At 45.9% G+C, this 23064-nt stretch overlaps 1 protein-coding gene across 4 annotated transcripts in view; it reads left to right on the top strand.

The window, feature by feature from the left end:
- Positions 1-1536: 1536 nt before the first annotated feature.
- STOX2 (storkhead box 2) overlaps positions 1537-23064 on the top strand; it is a 232205-nt gene continuing 210677 nt past the window's right edge. For all 4 annotated transcript variants that reach the window (XR_004275342.1, XM_032298740.1, XM_032298739.1 and 1 more), the window contains exon 1: positions 1537-2476. Coding sequence is in view for 3 of the 4 variants with exons in the window: in XM_032298740.1 (XP_032154631.1) it covers positions 2113-2476 (364 nt within the window). In the remaining variant the exon portion in view is untranslated. The remainder of the gene's footprint in view (positions 2477-23064) is intronic.

A 23064-nucleotide genomic window follows, 5' to 3' on the forward strand; every position in this document is an offset into this window, starting at 1 on the left:
CGCCTCGGCCTCCCAAAGTGCTGGGATTACAGGCTTGAGCCACCGCGCCCGGCCCCTTCTTCCATTTTTCTATCCACCATCACTTCCTTTCTTCCTGAGGCCCAGGCAATAAGCAAGGAGGTTGAGGAATGTGGCATTTCAACGGGGCCAAATTGAGGTTTCTTAGTGTGAGAGCACCAAAATCCAGACAAGAAAATAACAGGTCTCCCCACACGGTGGGTGCCTGGGAAATTCTGAGGTCAGGGTGCCCTGCTCCAGCAGCCTTCCTGTGCTAAACCCGTCTCTTGGCTTTCTGAGGTCTGAAGAGCAGCACCTGGTGTCTGTGATAAGTGGTAACACCCTCATGCTGACCGAAAACTTTATAATCTGAGATGACTTCCTATCCGTTTATTTGCTTGATTCCTTCACCAATTCAGTGTCAGGGACTGAGACGGACTTAACAACTCCCATTTTGCAGATGGAGAAACTGAGTTTCTGTGCCCTGTTCAAGGGCATCCTGAGGTAGGACTAAAACTCAGGTCTGGTCTAGGCACGGTGGCTCACGCCTGTAATCCTAGCACTTTGGGCGGCAGAGGCAGGTGGATCACTTGAGGTCAGGAGTTCGAGACCAGCCCGAACAACATGGCGAAACCCCGTCTCTACTAAAAGTACAAAAATTAGCCAGGTGTGGTGGTGCCCGCCTGTAATCCCAGCTACCCGGCAGGCTGAGGCAGGAGAATCGCTTGAACCCAGGAGGTGGAGTTGCAGTGAACCGAGATTGCCGGCACTCCAGCCTGGGCGACAGTTGAGATTTAGTCTCAAAAAAACAAATAAACAACAACAACAAAAACCGCCTCAAGTCTTTAGACCTGGCTTTAGTGACTTTTTCATGATAATAACATTATAGGATGACAGCAGAAAAATGTTATTATTTCCATCTCCCAAAATTAGGCTGGACATTCAGTGTTTTTCACCGTGTGGACCCAGACCAGCAGCAGCAGCAGCAGCTGGGAATGTGTTAGAAATGTAAAAAACCAGGCTCACCTAGACCTGCTGAATCAGAAAGTCTGGGAATAGGACCGAGATACCTGTGTTTGAATACGTGTTCCAACACTGAAATGTACTTACCGCTCTGGGTAGGTGTAGCATAACCCCTCAGTGCTTCTTACGACAATCATCTCTTTTCATATATGACCTCTAGTCTCTCTTGATTAAAAAAAGTAAAACAGAGTTTTGCATAGAAACAAACATAAGGAATTTTCTCAAAAGCATCATGGTTACCTTTCCTGGTAAATTTCTGTAACCGCTTCATGAACCCAGGGTTATATAGACAATACTAGGAATGGTTGATTGGGTTTTCTCTAGGGTAGGCAAAAGTATATGCTGGGGACAAGAAAGTAGAATTCCACGAGAGTTTGGGAGGAGGGACTGATGACAATTTTTCGTGGTTGACTAAGTTTTCTAAAAAGCCACTTCCAAGGGTACATTCATTAACCAGTCAGCGAATCCACTTGTTCCAGCGGGAGGTGGGAGGTGGGGGCAGGGTGGAGCGTGGGGAGGAGCGACACTCGCCGCTCCGGAATCGGTGCCTTCCAAGTGTCGCGGTCGCGTCTCCCCCTCCCCCGCCTTCGGGTCTCCCTCGAGGCCCAACACCCAAACGCTCACCCCTCGGCCACCCGCGCTCCCCGACCACCTCCCTCATCGGACTCCTCCGGACTCCTCGGGCCGCGTCTAGCCGAGGGGGTTCCCAGCCCGGTGCGCACTGCCCGCCCCCTCGCTGCCTCCTCCCGCGTCTCCGCCCCCGCGGGGCCGCTGGGCGCCCGGGGAGGCGAGGGTGCCGCCACTGGAAAATGAGCGCTGCCCGGAGGGTGGCCCGGAGCTGCAGGTAACGCGCGCCGGAGCTCGGGCTGGAGCGGGCTCCGCACACCGTGCCTTCCCAGCGGCGACCCGCCGGCTGCGCCCAGGAACTGCGCGAGGCGCCGGGGAGGCAGGACCGCGGGCGGGTGCGCGGGAGGCGCGGCCAGCCCTGCCCTGGGGGACGGTCGCGCTCCCCGCTGGTCGTGCAGCCACATCCCGGCGGCTGTTCCCCGGAGCAGCAGGAGGCGGCCGCGGTGAGCCAGGTCTGCGCGGCAGATGCCCGGGAAGATGGAGAAGTTTCTGCAGATCGCGCCTCACTCCCTGGCCATCGTCCTGGGCCCGGCCGAGGGGCAGGCGGGGGAAAGGCCCGGGGCAGCCCGGCCCGCGCCCCCTGCCCAGCCCCGCCAGCTCGCCCGGCACCACATCGGCTACGAGATCTTCGCCGACTTCAAAGCCGAGAACATGCAGCACTTCTGGAACAAGAAGGTCACCGCCGCGGTGGCTGAGACCTTCTTCCTGGGCTGGATCGACGAGCAGGTCCTGCTGATCCAGGGCAAGGAGGAGCATCTGGAGGTGCTGCGCGAGGGCTGGACGCGCCGGGCCCTGCGGCCGCCCTCGGGCTTCCACATCCGCTGCCTGGGTGAGTGCGGCCTCCACGCGCCTGTCCTGTCCCGTCCCTTCCCTCCCCTTCCCGCCGCTTCCCGACGGGTGGCCGAGTCCTTGTCCTGCAGCCCCGGGAGCCCCGCCCAGCTCCAGTCCGCCGTGGCACCGCGGAGGCTCCCCTGGGCGCCCGCGCCCTGGCCGGGGGAGGAGCCGGCGGCCCTCTGCAAGCGTGGGATTGGGGAACTTCCTGGCACCGAAAGAAGGGAGCCGTCCCATTCCCGGTGCGCCGCCCCCATCTGCCCGCGGGAGCCTCCCCCAGCTGCAGGCGGTGCCTGGGGCAGGCCAGGTGGGCGCCGCAGCTCGGCGGGCGGCTCGGCGGGCGCGGCGCTTGGGGCGCGTGAGTGTCCCCCTCGCGGCTCTGCCTCGCGGCTGGAGTGCGCGGGCGGGCGGAGGTGGGCGGGGAGGACTCCGGGGCTCCGGGCGCGCGGGGCTCCCTGCAGCAGCGGCGGCTCAGGTGCGCCCGGGCCGCCTATCCCTGGCGGGTGACCGCGGGGGGACACGCCGGGAGGCTCGGGTGGGGGCCGAGGGTTGAGTGCACGCACTTCTGAACTCGACAAGGCTGCAGATTGCGTCTTGAATGTCTCACCTGCAGCACGTCTCTCCAGTCGTTTTGTGTGTTTGAAGGAAGGGACACAAAGAGGCCGGAGTAAAAATATCTGATCCTCCACAAAAGAGAGCAGAACTTGAAGAGGGGCAGAGTGGCCCGGAGGTGAAGGTCGCCGCCGCACTTTCAGTGCTGCTTTGACTTGCTGGTTTTTATTCACACTTAACATCCCCCCCAATCCAGTTTGCATCGCCTTTAGAATACACTTTTGAGTTTTGCACTTTGGGTCCGGGGGCTAAAAGCGTACACGGTAAATAGTAAAGCTTTGGGAAACAACTTCAAGGAAGAAAGCATTCTTTCTAGTTCTGCGGTTTGGAAATTCTTTCTTGACATTTTGGGAGGTCAAAAGTTCAAACGCTAAAAAACTGTAAAGCCGCCTTTTTCGTTACCCACTGCTGCTACGCCGCCTTCTCTTACCTGCCGACGTGACACCATCTATGCGTGTGACAAATTTATAGCATTTTTATTTTGTTGTGTTTTGGCATAGAAGAGATCTTTACAAAGCTTCCTTTGACTTGAGTAGACAAAAAGCTAGTAAAGCTTGCGTCTTGTGTATTTTGTAACCTGCGCAGAATTTCAAAAGGTGCCTTAAGCAAAAACCTCAGTCCCTGAAATTAAGCGGCCTCCGTAAAGAGCCAAGATGAACGCCTCTGAGACTTGACTTGCTTTTGTACTGTAGGACTGTGGCACGTTAGGACTTAAGAATCTGTGTAGTCATTTGTATGCACTCTATAGATTATAGGCTTTTAATACGTTTCTTTGAAATTGGATTTCACACTTTTTAATGTTTTATTTTGCAAAATTTCAAATATTTGCAAGTAGTATAACTCAAAAATATTATATTGAACCCGCCTGCCATGTACTTATCATCCAGCTCCAAAAAGTGTCAATGGCATGGCCATCTGATTTCATCTATACCCCCATCTACCCCTACCCCTGCTATTTTGAAACCCCAGACATTATATCAACCTAATTTCAGTATGTAAATATTTCATGTATTTTTTTTTTTCATTTCAGCAGAATTTATAAGTTCATATGAATTGATGATCTCTTGTATTAACCAAAGAGAAATATTTTGGCAATTTTTAAAGGTTCTAAATTGCTTTAATTGGTTGACTGTCTGCCCTGGCTTGGGTAGGTAGCCTGTCCTGAGCTGTCTCTGTTGACTGGCTGGCAGCTGATGGGGCCTGCCAGCCTCTGCAGTACTGAGAGCCTAGCCTTACCTCTGCACCCTCAGAGGAAGGGGGGGTGGCTCCCTCTCACAGCCCAAGCATCAGATAAAAGAGCAGGGGTGATACCTGCTGGGATCCAAGTGGTAACTTTCTTTTGAACTGCCTCGGTCAGGAGGGAGTGGGGAGAGGGTTAAAATCTCCATTGGAATTCCAATTTTGCTTCAGTAATGATGATAAAATGCTGAATTGTTTGAAAGATTTTTATCTACTATAAAAATTCTCAGTGTCTGCTGCATGCTTCCTCATTTTTTTTGTTGCCAGATCTTTTATTGGGCTTTGAAATTCCAGTCTGGAAGCGGATGAGGATTGGCTCACCACCTTTTATTCTGAGTCACAATACACGTGATGACAAGTTCAAATGCTGTGGGGTGGGGAGCGGGTGCTGCGGGGATCCTGGCTGAAACTCTGCTCTGAAAAGAGTGATGTTATCACAGGGATAGCCTGGAGTCTATCTACACTATGCGTAAAACCAGAAACCAAATGGTATCTTTGATACTTTGTTATTAGTAATGCATTTCTCACACCATCCCTTTCAATTGACCCCTATTTGTACTGCATCTATTGTCAAATCCTTTCGGAGCTTAGCTCATGGATTTGATGGTTATTTCATGGGTATGAGAGGGCCGTAGAGCCAGACGCGTCGATGAGCTTTACAGGAGGCGCATTGCATTCTCACTTGCCGAACCTGAATTAAGCTCATCGTTTACCAATAGTCCTCTAACTGGTAGCCAAGTGCGTGTTCAAATTGTATCATGCTTGTGGAGAATTAGGATTACTTATAAAAGTTGGTTGTTTTTCAGATGATCTCTTAGATCCTACCATGAAGAGTGGTAATAAAATTGTCCCATTAGATCTCGCCAGTGAAGGAAGGAGAGGAATCTTCTGCCCTGTCTCTTGACTTGGGTTCCCCTGGGTGCACGATCTCACACAGCGCAGGGCGGAGAGGCTCGCAGGTGACGAGAGACAGGTGGGCCCAGGTGCTTTTCTCTGGCTGTGCTGTGGTGCAGTTGAGGCAAACCTACACGTTCACAGCAGGCCTTGCCAGGAGTTAATATTTTATTCTGTAACTTGAAACATCTGTGTTGAAATCCTAAGCATTTTGTTGCCTGTGATTCCAAAAGTATGTAGTTCTAACCAACTGTAAAATTTCAGGTGAGGGTTGGACAACAAGGAGACGATTACTGGATTCCACAAGAAGCAGACTATTAAGCCACTCAAGGGAAAAGTGGTTTTGACTTGGCATCTTCCAATCCACTAAGTAGAAATAACCTATTAGAATAGGCAAGTTCATTCTTAGAAATAATCTACCTTGGACATATAGAAAAAAGGCGTTTGATTTTCAGAACCCTTCGAGGGGTGTACAGGATGCTGGTCATGTTTTAAAGTTGTGCTATTTTGAGTCAATCACAGTAAATTAAAGCCCATGCATGTTTACCGAGTACTTTCTAGTGCCAGCCTCAGTGTCCTGGAAATAGGAAGGCCGATGGGACATGCAATCTTTTGGGGTATTCTGACATAAGAAATTGAGTGTGCTAAATGCTTTGAGCACTTTTTGTTTTGAGTGAAGGAGAAGCAGTTACCTCTGTCTTGTGACCTGGTAAGGGAGGTTTCCCAGGTATGAGGCTTGAATTTGACCTTGTGCAGATGGAGGTGGGGGTGGGGCGGGAGTTCCTGCAGAGCGGGAGAACTTACCCTGCCGCGGGAGGGGACTGGAGCGTGAGTGGAGGGCTGGGGTTGGAGAGTTCTTGATGTATTTGGAAACTGGCTGGGGTGATAAGACAATGGAAAGGTGGGAGAGGGCCAGATGCAAAGATCTGGAAGCCACTGGGGGCTTCTCAGCAGGGGCGGGAGTGATATGATTTGACCTGTGTTACAATGAAAATTCTATGCCAGTGAGGGGGAGGGTGGGACTGGGAGGAGATTAGAAATAGGAGCAGGAGCTAGGTCTATTGAAACAGGGAGAAATGCCAAGGGCTTCTTTAGAGTGTTTGCTCTCCTTCGGTAGGCTTGCACAGGCCACGGTTCCTACCCGAAGAAAGACACCATTAGTCTGGTTGAGGCTGAAGAGCGTCTAGCCTCAGCCACAAACCCTGAGCCTTTGTGTGGGGCCGGGTGCTCCCCCTCCAGATCTCAGGGAGCATGGGTACATCTCTGTCCGCAAATGAGAAAGTGGCACTTTACACTTTCCCATGTAATCCTCATGTTTAAATAGTTCAGACCAAATATGCTTTTTTAGACTTCACATCAGAACTTGTATCTTGCATTATAAAATTATTTAGAACACATGGCCATCAAGGTTCTCTTCCAAAATTTTTATTGGTTTTCTCAAAAAGAGTTGCTTTCTTAAAGTGGTTTCTCCAAGTAGTAGACTTTTAAGACAGATTTTTCCCTTTTTTTTTTTTTAAGACAAGGAATTGTTCTATTGTCCAGGTTGGAGTGCAGTGGTACCATCATGGCTCACTGCAGCCTCCAGCTCCTGGGCTCAAGCAGTCCTCCTGCCTCAGCCTCCTTAGCAGCTGAGACAATAGGCACACACCACAGTTCCTGGCTAATTTGTAACTTTTTTTTTTAAAATAGAGACAGGGCCTCCCTGTGTTGCCAAGGCTGGTTGTATTAGTCCATTTTCACGGTGCTGATAAAGACATACTTGAGACTGGACAATTTACAAAGGAAAGAAGTTTAATGGAGAACTCACAGTTCCACATGGCTGGGGAAGCCTCACAATCATGGCAGAAGGCAAGGAGGAGCAAGTCACATCTTACATGGATGGCGGCAGGTAAAGAGGGAGCTTGTGCAGGGAAACTCTCTTCCTGAAAGCCATCAGACCTTGTGAGACTGATTCGCTATCATGAGAACAGCATGGGAAAGATCCATCCCCATAATTCAGTCATCTCCCACAGGTCCCTCCCCTACATGTGGGAATTATGGGAACTACGACATGAGCTTTAGGTGAAGACACAGCTTCAAACCAAATAACTGGTTTTGAACTGGTTTTGCCTCAAGCAATCCTCCCATCTCAGCCTCCTAAAGTGCTGAGATTACAGATGTTAGCACCCAAGCCCGACCTAGAATTATTTTAAAAAATGTATACTCCACAGACATTGGTATACTCAAAAGAAGTTATAGTTCAAGAACTTACTTAAGTCAACTTACAATTGAATAATACGCCTGGACCAATAGCTTGAATTGCTTAACAATTGTTTTCAAGCCTTTTAAATTGTAGAGAGTGATTCAGTGACTGAAGCATCCACCATTTCCTGGGGTGTGTTCTAGGCACTGAAGTGGAGAACAAGTCAGATATAGTCCCTGTACTTTTTGGAGGTTCCATTCTAGTGATACAACGGAGATTTGAAAAATTAAAGAAATAGTCCTGGTGCAGTGGCTCACGCCTGTAATCCCAGCACGTTGGGAGGCCGAGGTGGGCAGATCACCTGAGGTCAAGGGTTTGAGACTAGCCTGACCAATGTGGTGAAACCCCTGTCTCTACTAAAAACACAAAAATTATCCGAGCATGGTGGCGGGTGCCTGTAATTCCAGCTACTTGGGAGGATGAGGCAGGAGAATTGCTTGAACCCAGGAGGCGGAGGTTGCAATGAGTCAAGATCACATGGGCTGCACTCCAGCCTGGGCGACAGTGAGGCTCTGTCTCAAAAAAAAAAAAAAAAGAAATAACACTTTTTTGGGACAGAGTTTTGCTCTTGTTGCCCAGGCATGCACCACCAATGCCTGATTAATTTTGTATTTTTAGTAGAGTGGGGTTTCTCCACATTGGTCAGGCTGGTCTCAAACTCCTGACCGCAGGTGATCCGTCTGCCTGCGCTTCCCAAAGTGCTGGGATTACAGGTGTGAGCCACCATGCTCGGCTCAAATAGTTTTAAGTGCTGTAAGAATGAAGCGACTGATAGAATCGAGAGTGCTGGGAGAAATGACAGAATAGCTAACAGTTACATTTATCGATCACCAGCTATTTTCTAATGCTTTATTTTATGATCAAATCTAATCTTTAAGACATCTGTACTATTTAGGTATCATTATTTTATCCATATACAAATAAGGACCTTAAGGAACAGAAAGATAAATGTTCTCCAGGGATGCCCAGTTAGTAAGCGATAGGCCAGGATCTAGACCCAGGCACTGGGATGTCAGGAGCAGTGTTTTGGACCACTACTCCATAATACCTCATTTGGGGTGACACTTGACCAATGAGGCAGGTATCCACCAACCAGCAATGAAAGGGAAACAGGTGGAAATCAGCCTGCTGTACTAGACAAACAGAAAGGGTGGCCCGTGGGGCTGGGCTTGTCGCGTCAGGAAAAGAGAAGAAGGTGTGACTGTAGCTGAGGTCAGAGGCAGGCCCAGGCCAGGTCCTGTGGGGCCACGTGGGATGGTGTTCTGCAAAGAGAAGGCATGCGTCTTCCTAAATGTGTACTGGATTGGGGTCTGCCGAAAATTCAGGGAAGTTTAAGAAGCAGGCCTCTCTCCTAAAGAAGCTTACCTCTCATATTAAAATCACAGGATTAAGTCTAAACAGTGAACAATGATGCATTTAAATCTTCAGTGACTTCTAAATAGTTATAAAAAACCATTTTTATGAATGACCTCACTGTGGCTCAAAGATATTTTCAGCAAAGGCATGTAAGGCATGTCAGTTTCATTGTAATAAAGCATCTAGAATGAACTTCTGAGATCCCAGGTCTTGCTGTGATAAATCGGGCTTTGCAAAGATTTATAAATTTTACTGCTTATAGATTAATTATGATCTTAAACACATGTGTCTCCTTTTGGGTATACTCTGAATTTGGAAAATAAATTGCATCCAGAGATAAATTTGCCGGTTATCGCCAAGTTATTTTAAAAGGGCTGATTAAACTGAAAGGGTGTCTGTGTCTTGTGATGGGTTGAAAGTACTTCGATGCTTTCTGTTCCTGAGGTCAGTCACATATTTTGGGGTAAAAACCTGGGAGAGTTTGTTATATACAAACTATTTGCTGCAAAGAATTTTAAACTTCTTCAGTCTGCCTAAAATGTCACACACAATGATGATTTGGTAACCTTAAAAATATAATTTTCAGTGTACGAGGTGGGTTTACCATTAGTCACTTGAAGTTTGGAGACTGTATTTGTATCCTTCTCTTTAGTTTATATGTTTGTGAAATAAGTTTTAAATCCTTATTGCATAGCTGTAGACATGATATAATTTCCAAGATTTCTTAATTTGGAGGAAACTAATGTTATATAGTTTATCTGAATGAGGAATAAATAGATGTATTGCCAAGGTACAAGCTTTGGATCTAATTTTTAAATAGATAGTATACTATAATAATAGCTAGACCTAGATTTTTAGGAAAATGTTACGTCAAGAGATTTTAATCCATTTGAGTCACACTAGGTCAAGTATGCTGGCTATAATCCCAGCACTTTGGGATGCCTAAGTGGGAGCATCAGTACAGCCCAGAAGTTCTGGACCAGCCTAGGGCAACAAAGTAAGATCCCATCTCTACAAAAAAATATTTAAAAAAATTAGCTGAGTGTGGTGCTGTGTGCCTGCGGTCCCAGCTACTTGAGAGGCTGAGGAGGGAGGATCGTTTGAGCCTGGGAGATTGAAGCTACAGTGAACCAAGATTGTGCCACTGCCCTCTAGCCTGGGTGACAGAGTGAGACCCTATGTCAATAAAGAAATGAAAATAAAAATCACACTGCCGTGGGAGGAGCTGGCTTAAACAGCTCTTGATAGCTTAGTATCAGTTTCCCTTGAGGCAGACCAGTCAAGCTGGATGCTGCCCAGGGCCAGAGCTGGTGGTACATCTCTGAGAATTTGATAAATGGATCAATGACTTCGATAAGGAGGTAAAAATGATTCATCTGAGTCTTTGGGGGGTTGAAGAAAAGGATAAGCTGAGAATGTCCACGGGACAATGAGAGACCCCACGCTGAGCAGATCCGGGTCTGAAGGTGTTCTTATGACATTAACACTGTGGAAGCATACCCCTGTGCTGTAGATTTCACTCTGAAGATGAAAATCAATACAATCAAATGCCTCCATTTTCTCAGTTTATTGTGAAGGCCCTAGAATATAATGTTCTAAAGTGAGGGCCCGTCTGTCAATGTAAAACGACTTGTCTCTGTAAGCAGGATGTCACCTCCCCGCTCCCCAATAACATTTGGGGCACACGTGATGTTCCTTGGTCTAGCTCTCTGGCATGGAAGCTGGGGATGCATAGCAAGTCCAAAATAACCTCTTTCTCGTGAACGCAGGAGTCCCTGAAGCTCACCACAGGCTCCCTAGTGTCTTGCAGGGGTGGAATCCAGTCTGGGGCATTCCGTCTTCCTGCCGCCTGAGGTTGCTGCAGCCTTCTGTCCTCACTGTGAACCCTGGGGTACTGTGGCGGTGCTGGCTGGAAGGCTGGCTTCCCAGAGCAGCGGCCCTCTTTGGCGATGCTTCCTGGGAGCTCTGCGCGTGACAGCATTTTCCTCTGTCTGGGCCTGCTTCCTCCAGCGCTGCGTCGGTGCCTTCCTTTTCCCTCCAGCCCCCGTTTTCCCTCCAGGATTTGGACTATTTTTCGTTTCAAACCATTGCAACAAAAGGTTTTGATGACACCTCTGCCTTTCTACATTTTTTTTTTTTTGAGATGGAGTCTTGCTGTGTCACCCAGGCTGGAGTGCAGTGCCTCAATCTCGGCTCACTGCAACCTCTGCCTCCTGAGTTCCAGTGATCCTCCTGCCTCAGCCTCCCTAGTAGCTGGGACCACAGACATGTGCCACATTGCCTGGCTAATGTTTTGTATTTTTAGTAGAGACGGCGTTTCACCATGTTGGCCAGGCTGGTCTTGAACTCCTGACCTCAGGTGATCCATCCGCCTTGGCCTCCCAAAGTGCTGGGATTACAGGTGTGAGCCACTGTGCCAAGTTTTCTACTTCTAACTAAAGTCCCCCGCTGTCCAAATTTTGAGGAAAAAAATATTTATATGTTCATGTTCAGGATGGTAGGGCCCAACACATGTCCTTTTAAGGAAAGTCGTCTTCAGAGATCCCAGACTCCCCGCCACACACTGCCCCCGCTGCCCCACAACTTGAAGCCCCCACGCCTGGAGGCGGCCTTTGGGGGTCCCAGATGCTTTCTGACACTTTCATGCTGAAAATGGGAAGAGAACTTCTCCATATTTACAGGGGGCACCCCGGTGAATCTGATTTCCAAAACAACATTTTATTATGTACAGAAGTCCCCAGGTCTTCTGGTGTTACCCCTTTGGGGTGCTTTCCAGTCTTGGGACAGTCCTGCAGTCCTTGGAAGCCATCTGTCAGCCGAAGCTGCCAGCAAGCCTGCTCCGAGCCGCCGGGGTGTGCAGCCTCTCTGGACGCCGTGCCTCATCTCCTTCCCTCGTTGTCATTTGGCTTTGGGTGACACCTTCTCTAGGGAGCATTTGTGCTTCACAGTCCCACGTCCACCCACCTTCCAGCTCAGCTTCCTAATCCTGCATGCTTGTTTCGTGGCCCTGGTGGGTGGATGGAGCTGGGAGAGGCTGAGCTGGGGGAGGCGCGGTCGGCAGGTGAGGGCCCAAGGTGCTCTTGAAGCTGTGAGCGGGAGATGGGAGCATAGGATCCAGCCCAGATCCCTGATGGGGAGCTGAAAAATGGCAAAGGGGAAGACAGAAGAGGAGGTGTGAGGGAAGCACTGCCTGGTGCCTGTGAGGCTGCAGTGGGAGGGTCTTGCTGGGAGTCAGGCTGACTTCTTTGTGGATTCCTCTGCCCAGCAGGCCTGTGGGGCGGGCTGAGCTCTTCCAGCCAATTTTGCCCAGGCCAAGAGGAGGACTAAGGGGTCAGCACGGGTTCCTGTAGCGGATGGAGCCCACATTACACCCACTGGGTGAAAGGAACTGTCCAGTCTGGACAAATCACCCTGGCTTTCTGCCTTTTTTTTTTTTTTTTTTTTTTAACATCTCTGTTCTCTGGTCAATAAACCAGACTCTCCCGGACTCCTGAGGAAGTGAAAGGAGGCTGCCACTCAGTGAATTCCACGGCTTCTGGAAAGAAATCCAGCTCTCGATCTCATCGGTTACGGCGCTCCTGTGATCTTGTTACAGCACCACCATTCATTCAGACCCTGGCCTAACTCCCTCCGGCGGTGCCTCCGGGCGCGCCGGGTGCTCCTGGCCCATCACTTCCCCTTTGTCCTGGGTTGATCGTGACAGGCTGGGAAAGTCTTGGAAGACTTGCTGACTTTGGAGTTAATATAGAACCACAGAGACGGGAAGCATCCTTTTTTTTGTTTGGGGGACTTTGTGACCAGCATAATTTGTCTGGGCTGATCACTTTCCTTTCATCAGAGCCTGGTTATTAATTTGTCAACAAAAATTTGTCCAAGGAAACTCTCATCGTCAGTAGACTGTGAAGTAATGGAGAGAATGTAGAAAGCCGCACGTTTCTGATGTAGAAAATGAGGTAATATAGAAAAAGAAAACAGAACCTCAGACATTGTGTCTGCCCCCAGATGATGATGGTTACTCTAGCACCTTTGTCTCATTTTTACCTGTATCTTTAGCATTTCCTCTTATATTCAAAAAGGAACATTCTACAAGACAGTGTTTATCTATACACATCTTCATTCTGTCAGATCAGGGGTGTCCAATCTCCCGGCTTCCCTGGGGCACATAGGAGGAAGAATCGTCTTGGGATACACATTAAATACACTAACACTAACCATAGCTGATGAGCTAAAAAAAAATTGTAAAAAAATCCCAGGATGTTTTCATAAAGTTTACGAATTTGTGTTGGGCCGCATTCAAAGCTGTCCTGGGCCACATGCACTCGGGTCACGGGTTGGAGAAGCTAGATTAGATGTTTGCTAACTCGACTTCAGAGTTGGGAGGGAAGGAGTGAGGAGAAGGGGAAAAAGAATGAACTCCTGTGAATGTTTACTGTGGACCAGGGATTGCTCTAAGCAGTTTATTCGCATTGTCTTATTTAATACTTATAGAGGTCGTACTAATATTCCACCTTATAGAAGAGGAGACTGAGGTTCAAGGAGTAGCCTTGCATGTGCAAGGGATCTCAGATTTCAGCCCAGCAGTCTGGCCCCAGAGTCTGAGCTGTTAACCATTTTAAAACTGCATGTCATTTCTGCTGGACAAAGTTTGGCTCCGTTCATCAGTATATATAAGATTTATGACCCTTGACTAAGACACACAAGTGTATCTGCCCAAATAGATTGAGCAGAGTACTAAAGATAATACTCTGGCCTCTGTATTTTAAGCCAGACACACAGTGCTGCGTAGAACACCTCTGGAGCGGGGCGTGAACATTGGACTAGCCGGCAAGGCCAGCTCTGGATCTAGGGCTGCAAAGTGCCGGTGACAGATGGATATTCAAAGGAATGAGAACACGGGAACCTTAGAGGGTAATTAATGATAAGAACAATTTGGCAACCAGCTAGAAATGGTTTATTTTCAAAAAAAAAAAGGGCAGTGGAATGGGTATTGAGAAAATCGGCTAATGACAAAATGGGATATGGTGCTAGAAGGAAACTTCAGCCCTTATTGTTTTTCACTGTGTTGTACTTTTCTTTGGAGATCGAGGATGACATGGTGTTGGTGTTTTTAGATTCAATAAGTAAGCAAATGATGAACGGTAGTTTACTTAATCTACTTTAAAGACATTGCTTCTCCTAGTTCAGTATTTTTATTTCCTGTGTAAAAGAGTATACTAAGAATCTTAGATGTGAAATAATTATTTGTCTTGAATTTTTCCACCTTAAAAAAGTTAATGTGGGCCGGGCACAGTGGCTCACACCGGTAGTCCCAGCACTTTGGGAGGCTGAGGTGGGAGGATCACTTGAGGTCAGGAGTTCAAGACTAACCGGGCCAACGTGGTGAAAGCCCGTCTCTACTAAAAACACAAAAATTAGCTGGGCGTGATGGCACATGCCTGTAATCCTAGCTGCTCGGGAGGCTGAGGTAGGAGAATCGCTTGAACCTGGGAGGTGGAGTTTGCAGTGAGCCGAGATTGGCCGCTGCACTCCAGCCTGGGTGACAGAGTGAGTCTCCTTCATCCCCCCCCCAAAAATAATAATTCATTGTGGTAAAGTGTATTTCAACCACTTTTGGTTATGATGCCAGAGAAGTTTTTCAGTTTTCAAAATTAATAACATAAGATATAGTTTCTGTGAAGTGTATTGGGTTATATGATTTATATAGTACATGTGTATTGCATAAATATAACATATGAAGCCTTTAAAGCTATGAAATTGCATTTGAGTACAGCTTTGATCTGTAATATTTTATTTAGTCATGTAAGTTGTCTATAAGTTAGCATTTTGGTTTCCTCTTTGACTCAGTAGCTATGTTGAATTACTTTTTACTTCCTTTTTCTCCTAGAAATTGTGAGTCTTTAAAAAACTGTTGTCAGTGATTTCTTATTTTATGGCAATCAGTATCAACCGTATAATATGATTTCTTTTTCTTTCAAATTTACTGACATTTTTGTTGCCTAATAGAGATCAATTTCTGTGTTTCATAGAAACTTGGAAAAAGGAATTTAAAAATAGGAAGTATGTTAATTTTTGTTAATAAATTTACATATGTTAAGTTTATGATATTAGCCAACTCTTCTAAGTTTTTGTTGTTCATAAGTTTTGTTTATCAAAGACTGCGTGTGTGCTATGTGTGCTAAATTCATCTTCCAAAATCATATAATATTTTTGCATATTACTAATAGTTTTAGCATTATGTATTTTGACATTTTGAAATCTAACATGTATCTTTGTTGTTGATTTTACCTTTTATAAACATATAAGCATGTCCACAATTGTATATTTATACATACTGTACATATACATATTTATATATACACACTTCTAGACATATAAATATACAGTTAGCAGAAAGTCCTCCTCGATCCTTTTTACCTTGAAATAGTTTTCTAAAATTAACATTGCCACCTCTGCTTTGTGCTTGGTGTATCACTGCCGCCTTTTTCTACTTTTCTTTTTGACATGGAGTCTCCCTCTGTTGCCCAGGCTGCGGTGCAGTTGTGTGATCTCAGCTCACTGCAAGCTCTGCCTCCTGGATTCAGGCGATTCTCCTGCCTCCCAAGTAGCTGGGACTATAGGCCACACCGCACTTGGCTAATTTTTGTATTTTTGGTAGAGATGGGTTTTTCGCCGTGTTGGCCAGGTTGGTCTCAAACTCCTGACCTCAGGACTACTACTTTTTTCTTTTGAATCCATTGCATCCTTTTGTTGTGGTATGTGCTTTATAAGCAGGGTGTAGTTAAGTTTTGAAATTTAACTCAGTATCATAAATCCTTGTCTTTTTGGGGATTTGAGCCATTAAATGTGTTATAATAACCAAGACATTTGTTCTAGTTTAAAACTTATTTTAAGTATTCTCTTTGCTAGTTTTCCTTTGATTTATACCTTTTATTCGACTGTTTATCTTTTTATTCCCTCCTGTTGTTTAGAATGATGCATTTCAAACTCTGTGCTAAATGATCAGTTTAAAAAATATTTCCAGTGCATCTGGGACCAATAATTTTATAAAATGCAATAAAAATTATTAAACATAAAATACAAATGTTAGCTTACCTTTTTCTTTTTCTGTGTTTTGGAGGCAGGGTCGTGCTCTCTCATCGAGGCTGGAGTGCAGGAACACCATCATAGCTCGCTCCAGCCTTGAACTCCTTGGGCTCTAGTGATTCTCCTGCCTCAGCCTCCCAAGTACCTAAGTACGTAGGACTATAGGCGTGCACCACCGTGGCTAGTTCATTTTTTTATTTTAATATTTTTGTAGAGATGGGGTCTTGCTATGTTGCCCAGGCTGGTCATGAACTCCTGGGCTCAAGAGATCCTCCTGCCTCAGCCTCCCAAAGCTCTGTGATTACAGGAGTGAGCCACCATACCAGGCCTGCATTTTCTATTATCAGGTTCAGCAGACTTAAAGTTCTCTGTTAAATTATTGTAAAACTTTCTAAATGCTTACTCTTTCTCTGTTATCTTGTGGTGGACCTATCGTAGTTTGTGGATCTGTATCTGTTCGCAGATTATACTTTGAATAGCAGTGGTTTGGACGTTAATTATTGCTTTTGATTATACGTATGTACAAGTCTACTTTTATTTGATCTCTCAGTAGAATACATTTTGATCGCTTATGTAAAATGAGGAATTTAGCTTGGTTTTTGTCTTTGGTTCTGTTTATGTGATGGATTACGTTTATAGACTTGCATATGTTGAACCAGCCTTGCATCCCTGGGATGAATCCTACTCGATCGTGATGGATAAGCTTTTTGATGTGCTGCTGCAATCGGTTTGCCAGTATTTTATTGAAGATTTTTGCATCTATGTTCACCATGGATATTGGCCTGAAGCTTTCTTTTTTTTTTTGTTGAGTCTCTGCCAGGTTTTGGTATCAGGATGAAAAAAAACTCTTTACATTAAATAATGAGGGTTTCTGTCTGCGAATCCAGTGCAGTGGGTGCAGCAGCTTTGGAGAGCGTCATTCATTTACTCAAAATATCCAAGGTGCGCTGTGGCAGGTCCTGCTGCTGGATGTTGCAAAAGAAGCAAAAATGGATGCCACTGAGCCTGGCCCTTAAGGACTTTCTGAACTAGTCCTGGGAGCCAGGCAAGTGTACGAGGGACGAGAAAACAAGTTAGTTGTTGGTGCTTCAACACTTAAGGAAAGCAGGTATGATGGATGGAGGTGATTTACAAATCTTCAAACTCTAATGTGGGCCAGCACCCGCGCCTTGGCTCCACCCTGCTAGTCTGTTGCAAGAGGGCCCCATGGAAAGTGGGGTCCCTGCGGGAATGCTAGGGGGCTGAGGAAGGACTTGCCTGTTCTCTCCGGCATTCAGAACTTTCCTACTCACCCCGTCAGCCCCGCCCGTGCTCAGGGACCTGCTGAAGTGGAACCCAGGACAGGCGCGACCCCTCCAGCACATTCAGGCAGTTACTTGGCTTCCGGTTCTATTCTCTGCATTTGCACGTTACGCTTAATAGCAAGGCAGATCATTTAACTATATTTAGATGTTACTTAAATATAGATATATTTTTCTCATTTATGTACATTTAGTAACATAAAAGGTAGACGTGTCGTTTGGAGAGTGTCCCACCAATAGGCGGTGCTGTAGAATGTGGCAGCAGCTCCTCGTGGCCAAAGAAAGCGAAGATGACTCTTTAGAAGTGTTAAAATGAGCGTCCAAAAAATGAAATGCCCAAAACTACTGAGAAATGTAGAAAAGGTGACTTATTCTCTAATCTGATATTCAGGATTTTAAAAAGTAGTTCCATATACCGGGATGACATTACGACGCTGGGGGTCGTTGATTGCTTTGAATAGTTTTTCTAGTGGTAGTGATGAATTGGTACCCACCTTCTCATCTGTACACATTGTAAACTATAGGACATACTTGAATCTTGTGAAATTTGGATACTAATTAGAGGTGATATTTATTTATTTATTTATTTTTGAGACAGACGGAGGCTCACTGTATCTCCCCAGGCTGGATGCAGTGGTGTGATCACGGCTCAATGCAACCTTGAACTCCCAGATTCGAGAGATCCTCCTGCTTCAGTCTCCCAAGTAACTGGGGCCACAGGCATGAGCCCCCATGCCCAGCTAACTTTAAACAAGTGTTTTAGTAGAGATGACATGTTGCTATGTTGCCCAGGCTGGTCTCAAACTCTGCCTCAGGTGATCCTCCCGCCTCGGCCTCCCAAAGTGCTGGGATTGCAGGCGTGAGCCACTTTGCCTGGCCTCATTTTTATTTTTTAAGCAAACTCTCCGCTTTTGGAGAAACACGGAGATTTGTGTGTTGATTATATATTTGACTTTCTGGAAGCTAAAACAGAAAAACGTACAGACTTTCCACATTACTTCTATGTCTTTTCCTTTAGTACACTTATTTTGCATTAGCTATATTTGTGAAAATATTTTAGCTGCTAACCTTTTCCCTCCGAAATACTTTTTAAAAGTTGAATTATGAGCATCTTTTATTCTCCAAAAAAATAATAGATAGATTTTTCTGTGAAATGTCAGCTTTTTCCTTTTTTTTGTTTTCTTTCGAGACGGAGTCTTGATCTGTCACCCAGCTGTAGTGCAGTGGCACGATCTCGGCTCATGGCATCCTCTGTCTGCATCTGGGTTCAAGCGATTCTCCTGCCTCAGGCTCCTGAGTAGCTGGGACTACAGGCGCATGCCACCACACCCTGCTAATTTTTTATGTATTTTAGTAGAGACTGGCTTTCACCATGTTGGCCAGGATGGTGTCGATCTCCTGACTTCATAATCTGCCCGCTTCGGCCTCCCAAAATGCTAGGATTACAGGTGTGAGCCATCCTGCCCGGCTGAAATGTCGGCTTTTTCTAAATCACTAACAGTAAACTGAATTCGTAGAGTGTAATTCTCAAGTGTTCACTGCCGTTTTTATCAATGAAGAATGACCTTGTTTCCTTTTGACCTTGTAACTAGAGTACTGGTCTGCATGGATAAATAAACCTGTATTCTCTTCCCTTGACCCTAAGGAGGTGTAGTGGGGACGCGGGTAACTGTAGCTGCCACTTGGTAGTTGCAGGGAGGGACTGGTGTAGGTGTGAGTTGGTAAAACGGGCACTTTCTTGGCCAGAAACCCCCTTTGTTGTGTATGTGGACGGGGGACTGTTGAGGCGGCTCCTGCCCTATGTTAAAGAAATTATTTAATGGTACCTGTTAAAGTACTGTGAGGAAGACTGTCATGGGAGGTACAGGAACCCGCGCAACAAGGTCTTGCAGTTGGGGAGAGAAATTAGGCTCAGCTCCAAATGCAGCAGGGGCAAGTGGCAATTCATTGCCAGAGAGCAGCGTGGAAGTCAGTGCTGGAAAACCACTACGAAGAAACATCAGGGGTGCTGTGGCTTAAATGTGTTCCCCAGAGTTCATATCTTGGAGTCTACTCCCCAGTGCAACCGTGTTGAAAGGTGGGACCTTTAAGAGGTGATTAGGTAGTGAGTCCTTTGGCTTGCTTAATGGATTAATGCTGTCATCTTGGGAGTGGGCTCTGGATAAATGGATGAACGGCCCCACCCCTACCCCATGTCATGGCTTCTCCTGTGTTATGGCACAGCACGGGGCCCTCACAAAATTCAGCCCCTTGATTTTGGACTTCCCAGCCTCCAGAACCATCAGCCAAATAGACTTCTGTTGATTACAGATTAGCCAGATTGGTATTCTGTTACAGCAGCACTACATGGACTAAGGCAAGGCATGGGCCAGGCTCACACCTAGAATCCAGCACTTCGAGAGGCCGAGGCGGGAGGATCATGAGATCCAGCCTGACCAACATGCCGAAGCCCCGTCTCCACTAAAAACACAAAATCTCTACTAAAAAAATTGGCCAGGCATGGTGGCGGGCACCTGCGATCCCAGCTACTTAGGAGGCTGAGGCAGGAGAACTGCTTGAACCCGGGAGGCGGAGGTTGCAGTGAGCCAAGATTGTGCCACTGCACTCCAGCTTGGGCGACAGAGCGGACTCCGTCTCAAAAAAAAAAAAAAAAGACAAGGCATGAGGGGTTTTCTGGCTAAACTACCCTAATAGAATTCTTGCTGAAGACAGGCCAGCGTGATCAGACAGCACCTAGGGGCTGGTGGGGGATAAGAAACCTGATCAGATATCAAGGCTTGGGTTCTTGTCAAACCGATTTAGCGCAGGGTTCTTTTGCTAAAACTGGATTTTACAAGGAAGTGCACAGATGGGTCTAAGAGAAGATTCAAGAGCCTGACTACAGTTTGGCTCAGCAGAGAATCTTTGTCACTGACCAGGTTTCCAAGGACAGGGAGGGGTGATCCATGGCCCCTGGGCACTGACACCCATTTGTTCTTAGGAGACTGCATCAGTCAGTTTGGAAATCGGAATTGTTTTTGTTTGTTTTCGGCTTATATTGTGTTAAGTCTTTGTTAGATCCAGAATTCAAAAGGAAAAAAATGAGAGATATGGGCATTGCTGCTGAGTTAAACTGGCTCACAGAACAAGCCGCTCCCTCAGGCAATCCTGGGAAGAGATTTTCAGATGTTGCAAGCACAGGATATTTGATCCAGGCCTAAAGTATGAAACGTCGTGCTGTTCCTTCGGGTGACAAACTTTGGTTCTTGTCACACTCTTCTCCTGCTTTAAATCATCCACCTCCTTCCTGTGGGAGAGATTGTTTATGTTTAAAACTGCTTATGCCAAATCAAGACGTAAAGAAAAGCAGGAAGGAGAATAGAAGCTGCTTGTAGCAGCAAATCTTTAGTTTGAAGAAGTCCATGAAGACAGATTCACATGGAAATGGTTGATGGTGTTAATACGGTGATATGTGACTAACTAGAAAATGTTTCTTGTGAAAAAGTTTAATTCAGGAATAATTTTCCTGTCCTCCCTTTCAAAAATGAATACTTTAGATATTTCTTTGACACTATGGAAGAGATAAGGCTCAGAAAGCTGCAAAATGTCTTTGTTTACTTCAAATAGTATCAGTTTCTTTTATTCTCAAGTGTGAGCTCATTTCTTATAAAATGACCAATAGTGGGAAAGCCTGGATTTTTTTTTTTTTAGACAGGGTCTCACTCTGTCACCCAGGCTGGGGCGCAGGGGTGTGATCATGGCTCACTGCAGCCTCTACCTTCTGGGCTCAAGTGATCCTCCCACCTCAGCCCCCTGAGTAGTTGGGACTACAGGTGCATGACACCACACCCGAATAATTTATTTTTATTTTTGTAGAGATGGGTCTCACTATGTTGCCCAGGAAGGTCTCAAACACCTGAGCTCAGCAATCCTTTTGCCTTGGTTTCCCAAAGCATTGGAATTACAGCTGTGAGCCACCATGCCCAACTATCTGTGATTTTCTTAAAGTCCAGCAGTTTGTAGCTATATTTGCAGTTAAAATGTGAAATCATATTTAGCCAGCAAATTTGCGTGTAATTTGAATAAACTATAACCTTAAATTTACTTTAAATGTACTCAAACTGATGATTATTTGATAAAGTCCCATTGTGCATAACATCTTTAAAAATTTAAGGGATTTTCAATTTGTTTAAAAATGTGCTAAAATCAGTATTAAATTCTTTTTTTTTTTTTTTTTTTTTTTTTTTTTTTTTGAGACGGAGTTTCGCTCTTGTTACCCAGGCTGGAGTGCAATGGCGCGATCTCGGCTCACTGCAACCTCCGCCTCCTGGGTTCAGGCAATTCTCCTGCCTCAGCCTCCTGAGTAGCTGGGATTACAGGCATGCGCCACCATGCCCAGCTGATTTTTTGTATTTTTAGTAGAGACGGGGTTTCACCATGTTGACCAGGATGGTCTCGATCTCTTGACCTCGTGATCCACCCGCCTCGGCCTCCCAAAGTGCTGGGATTACAGGCTTGAGCCACCGCGCCCGGCTAGTATTAAATTCTTAAATGATTTTTCTTTGCCCATTAAAATTTCTGAAAGTTGATTAGTAGAAGATCAGTTCCATGCTGATAGAACATGCATTACAGTTGTTTCTAAAGAGCAGTTCAACATGAATTGGTGAGTTCACATAATTTCTATGACTATTCGTAAGATTGACGTCTCAGAATATAAATCTGTACTGGCCAGTCTAAGGATCAAGAGTATGATCTATTCAAAAAGTGCTTTTACTTTCAAGGAAGGATTTAGAGTATGTGCAGTTGTGTAGAGAGAATGTGACTGATTTTCTCTAAGCCGTGACCCCGTGTACTCAAAAGTTCTGAACTCTAATGAATGAATGTGGCCCTTTGTAACACTGCTACCATATTTAATTTTCCAAGTATGTAGGTCATTATGCTGACTTTGTCCTCATATGAAAAAGACTGTCCAAGCATTACAATTAAGATATTTAATACACCGCCTTCTCAAGTCATAAAAGTTGAAAATGATTACCACTTATATGATCAATTGTTTTAAAAAAAATTGCATTTACAGTCAGCCCTCATTATCTGTGCATTCTGGATCCACAGATTCAGCCACTGGCAGATGGAAAATATTAATAAAAAATACGAATAAAAAGCTAATACAGGCAGGGCATGGTGGCTCATGCCTATAATCCCAGCACTTTGGGAGGTCGAGGCAGGTGGATCACCTGAGGTCAGGAGTTCGAGACCGGCTGGCCAACATGGCGAAAACCTGTCTCTACTAAAAGTACAAAATTTGGCCAGGCATGGTGGTGGGCGCCTGTCATCTTAGCTACTAGGGAGGCTGAGGCAAGAGAATTGCTTGAACCAGGGAGGTGGAGGTTGCAGCGAGCTGAGCACTCCAGGACAGTGATAGAGCAAGACTCCATCTCAAAAATACAAAAAAAAAAAAAAAAAGCTGATTCAGTCCAACAACTATTTACATTGCTTTAGGTATTATGAGTAAGCTAGAGGTGATTTTAAAATATGGAAGGATGTGAGTAGGTTATCTGCAAATACTCTGCCGTTTTATGTCAGGGACTTGAGTATCTGTGGATTTTCATGTTCTTGGCATCTTGATCCTCTGTGTGCCGAGGGACGCCTGTGTGTTCTGCCTGCTCATGTTAGCAGGTCACTTTGAATGTGTTTTTCCCGTTAGACTGTAATTCTTTTGAGGGTGGAGACTATAAACTTCTGTTATATTTTCTAGCTCAGTTTTCTGTGTAATGTGCATTATAAATATTGCATAAATATCCTCACAGGTAGAGTTAATGCTAAGTGACTACTGGTAGTAATTAGGAAACTACCATTTTAACACTGGGGGTAAAACGCTCA

This window comes from Sapajus apella, unplaced genomic scaffold, assembly GCF_009761245.1.
Source record: "Sapajus apella isolate SASKATOON/1434 unplaced genomic scaffold, GSC_monkey_1.0 scaffold39, whole genome shotgun sequence".
NCBI lineage: Eukaryota > Metazoa > Chordata > Mammalia > Primates > Cebidae > Sapajus > Sapajus apella.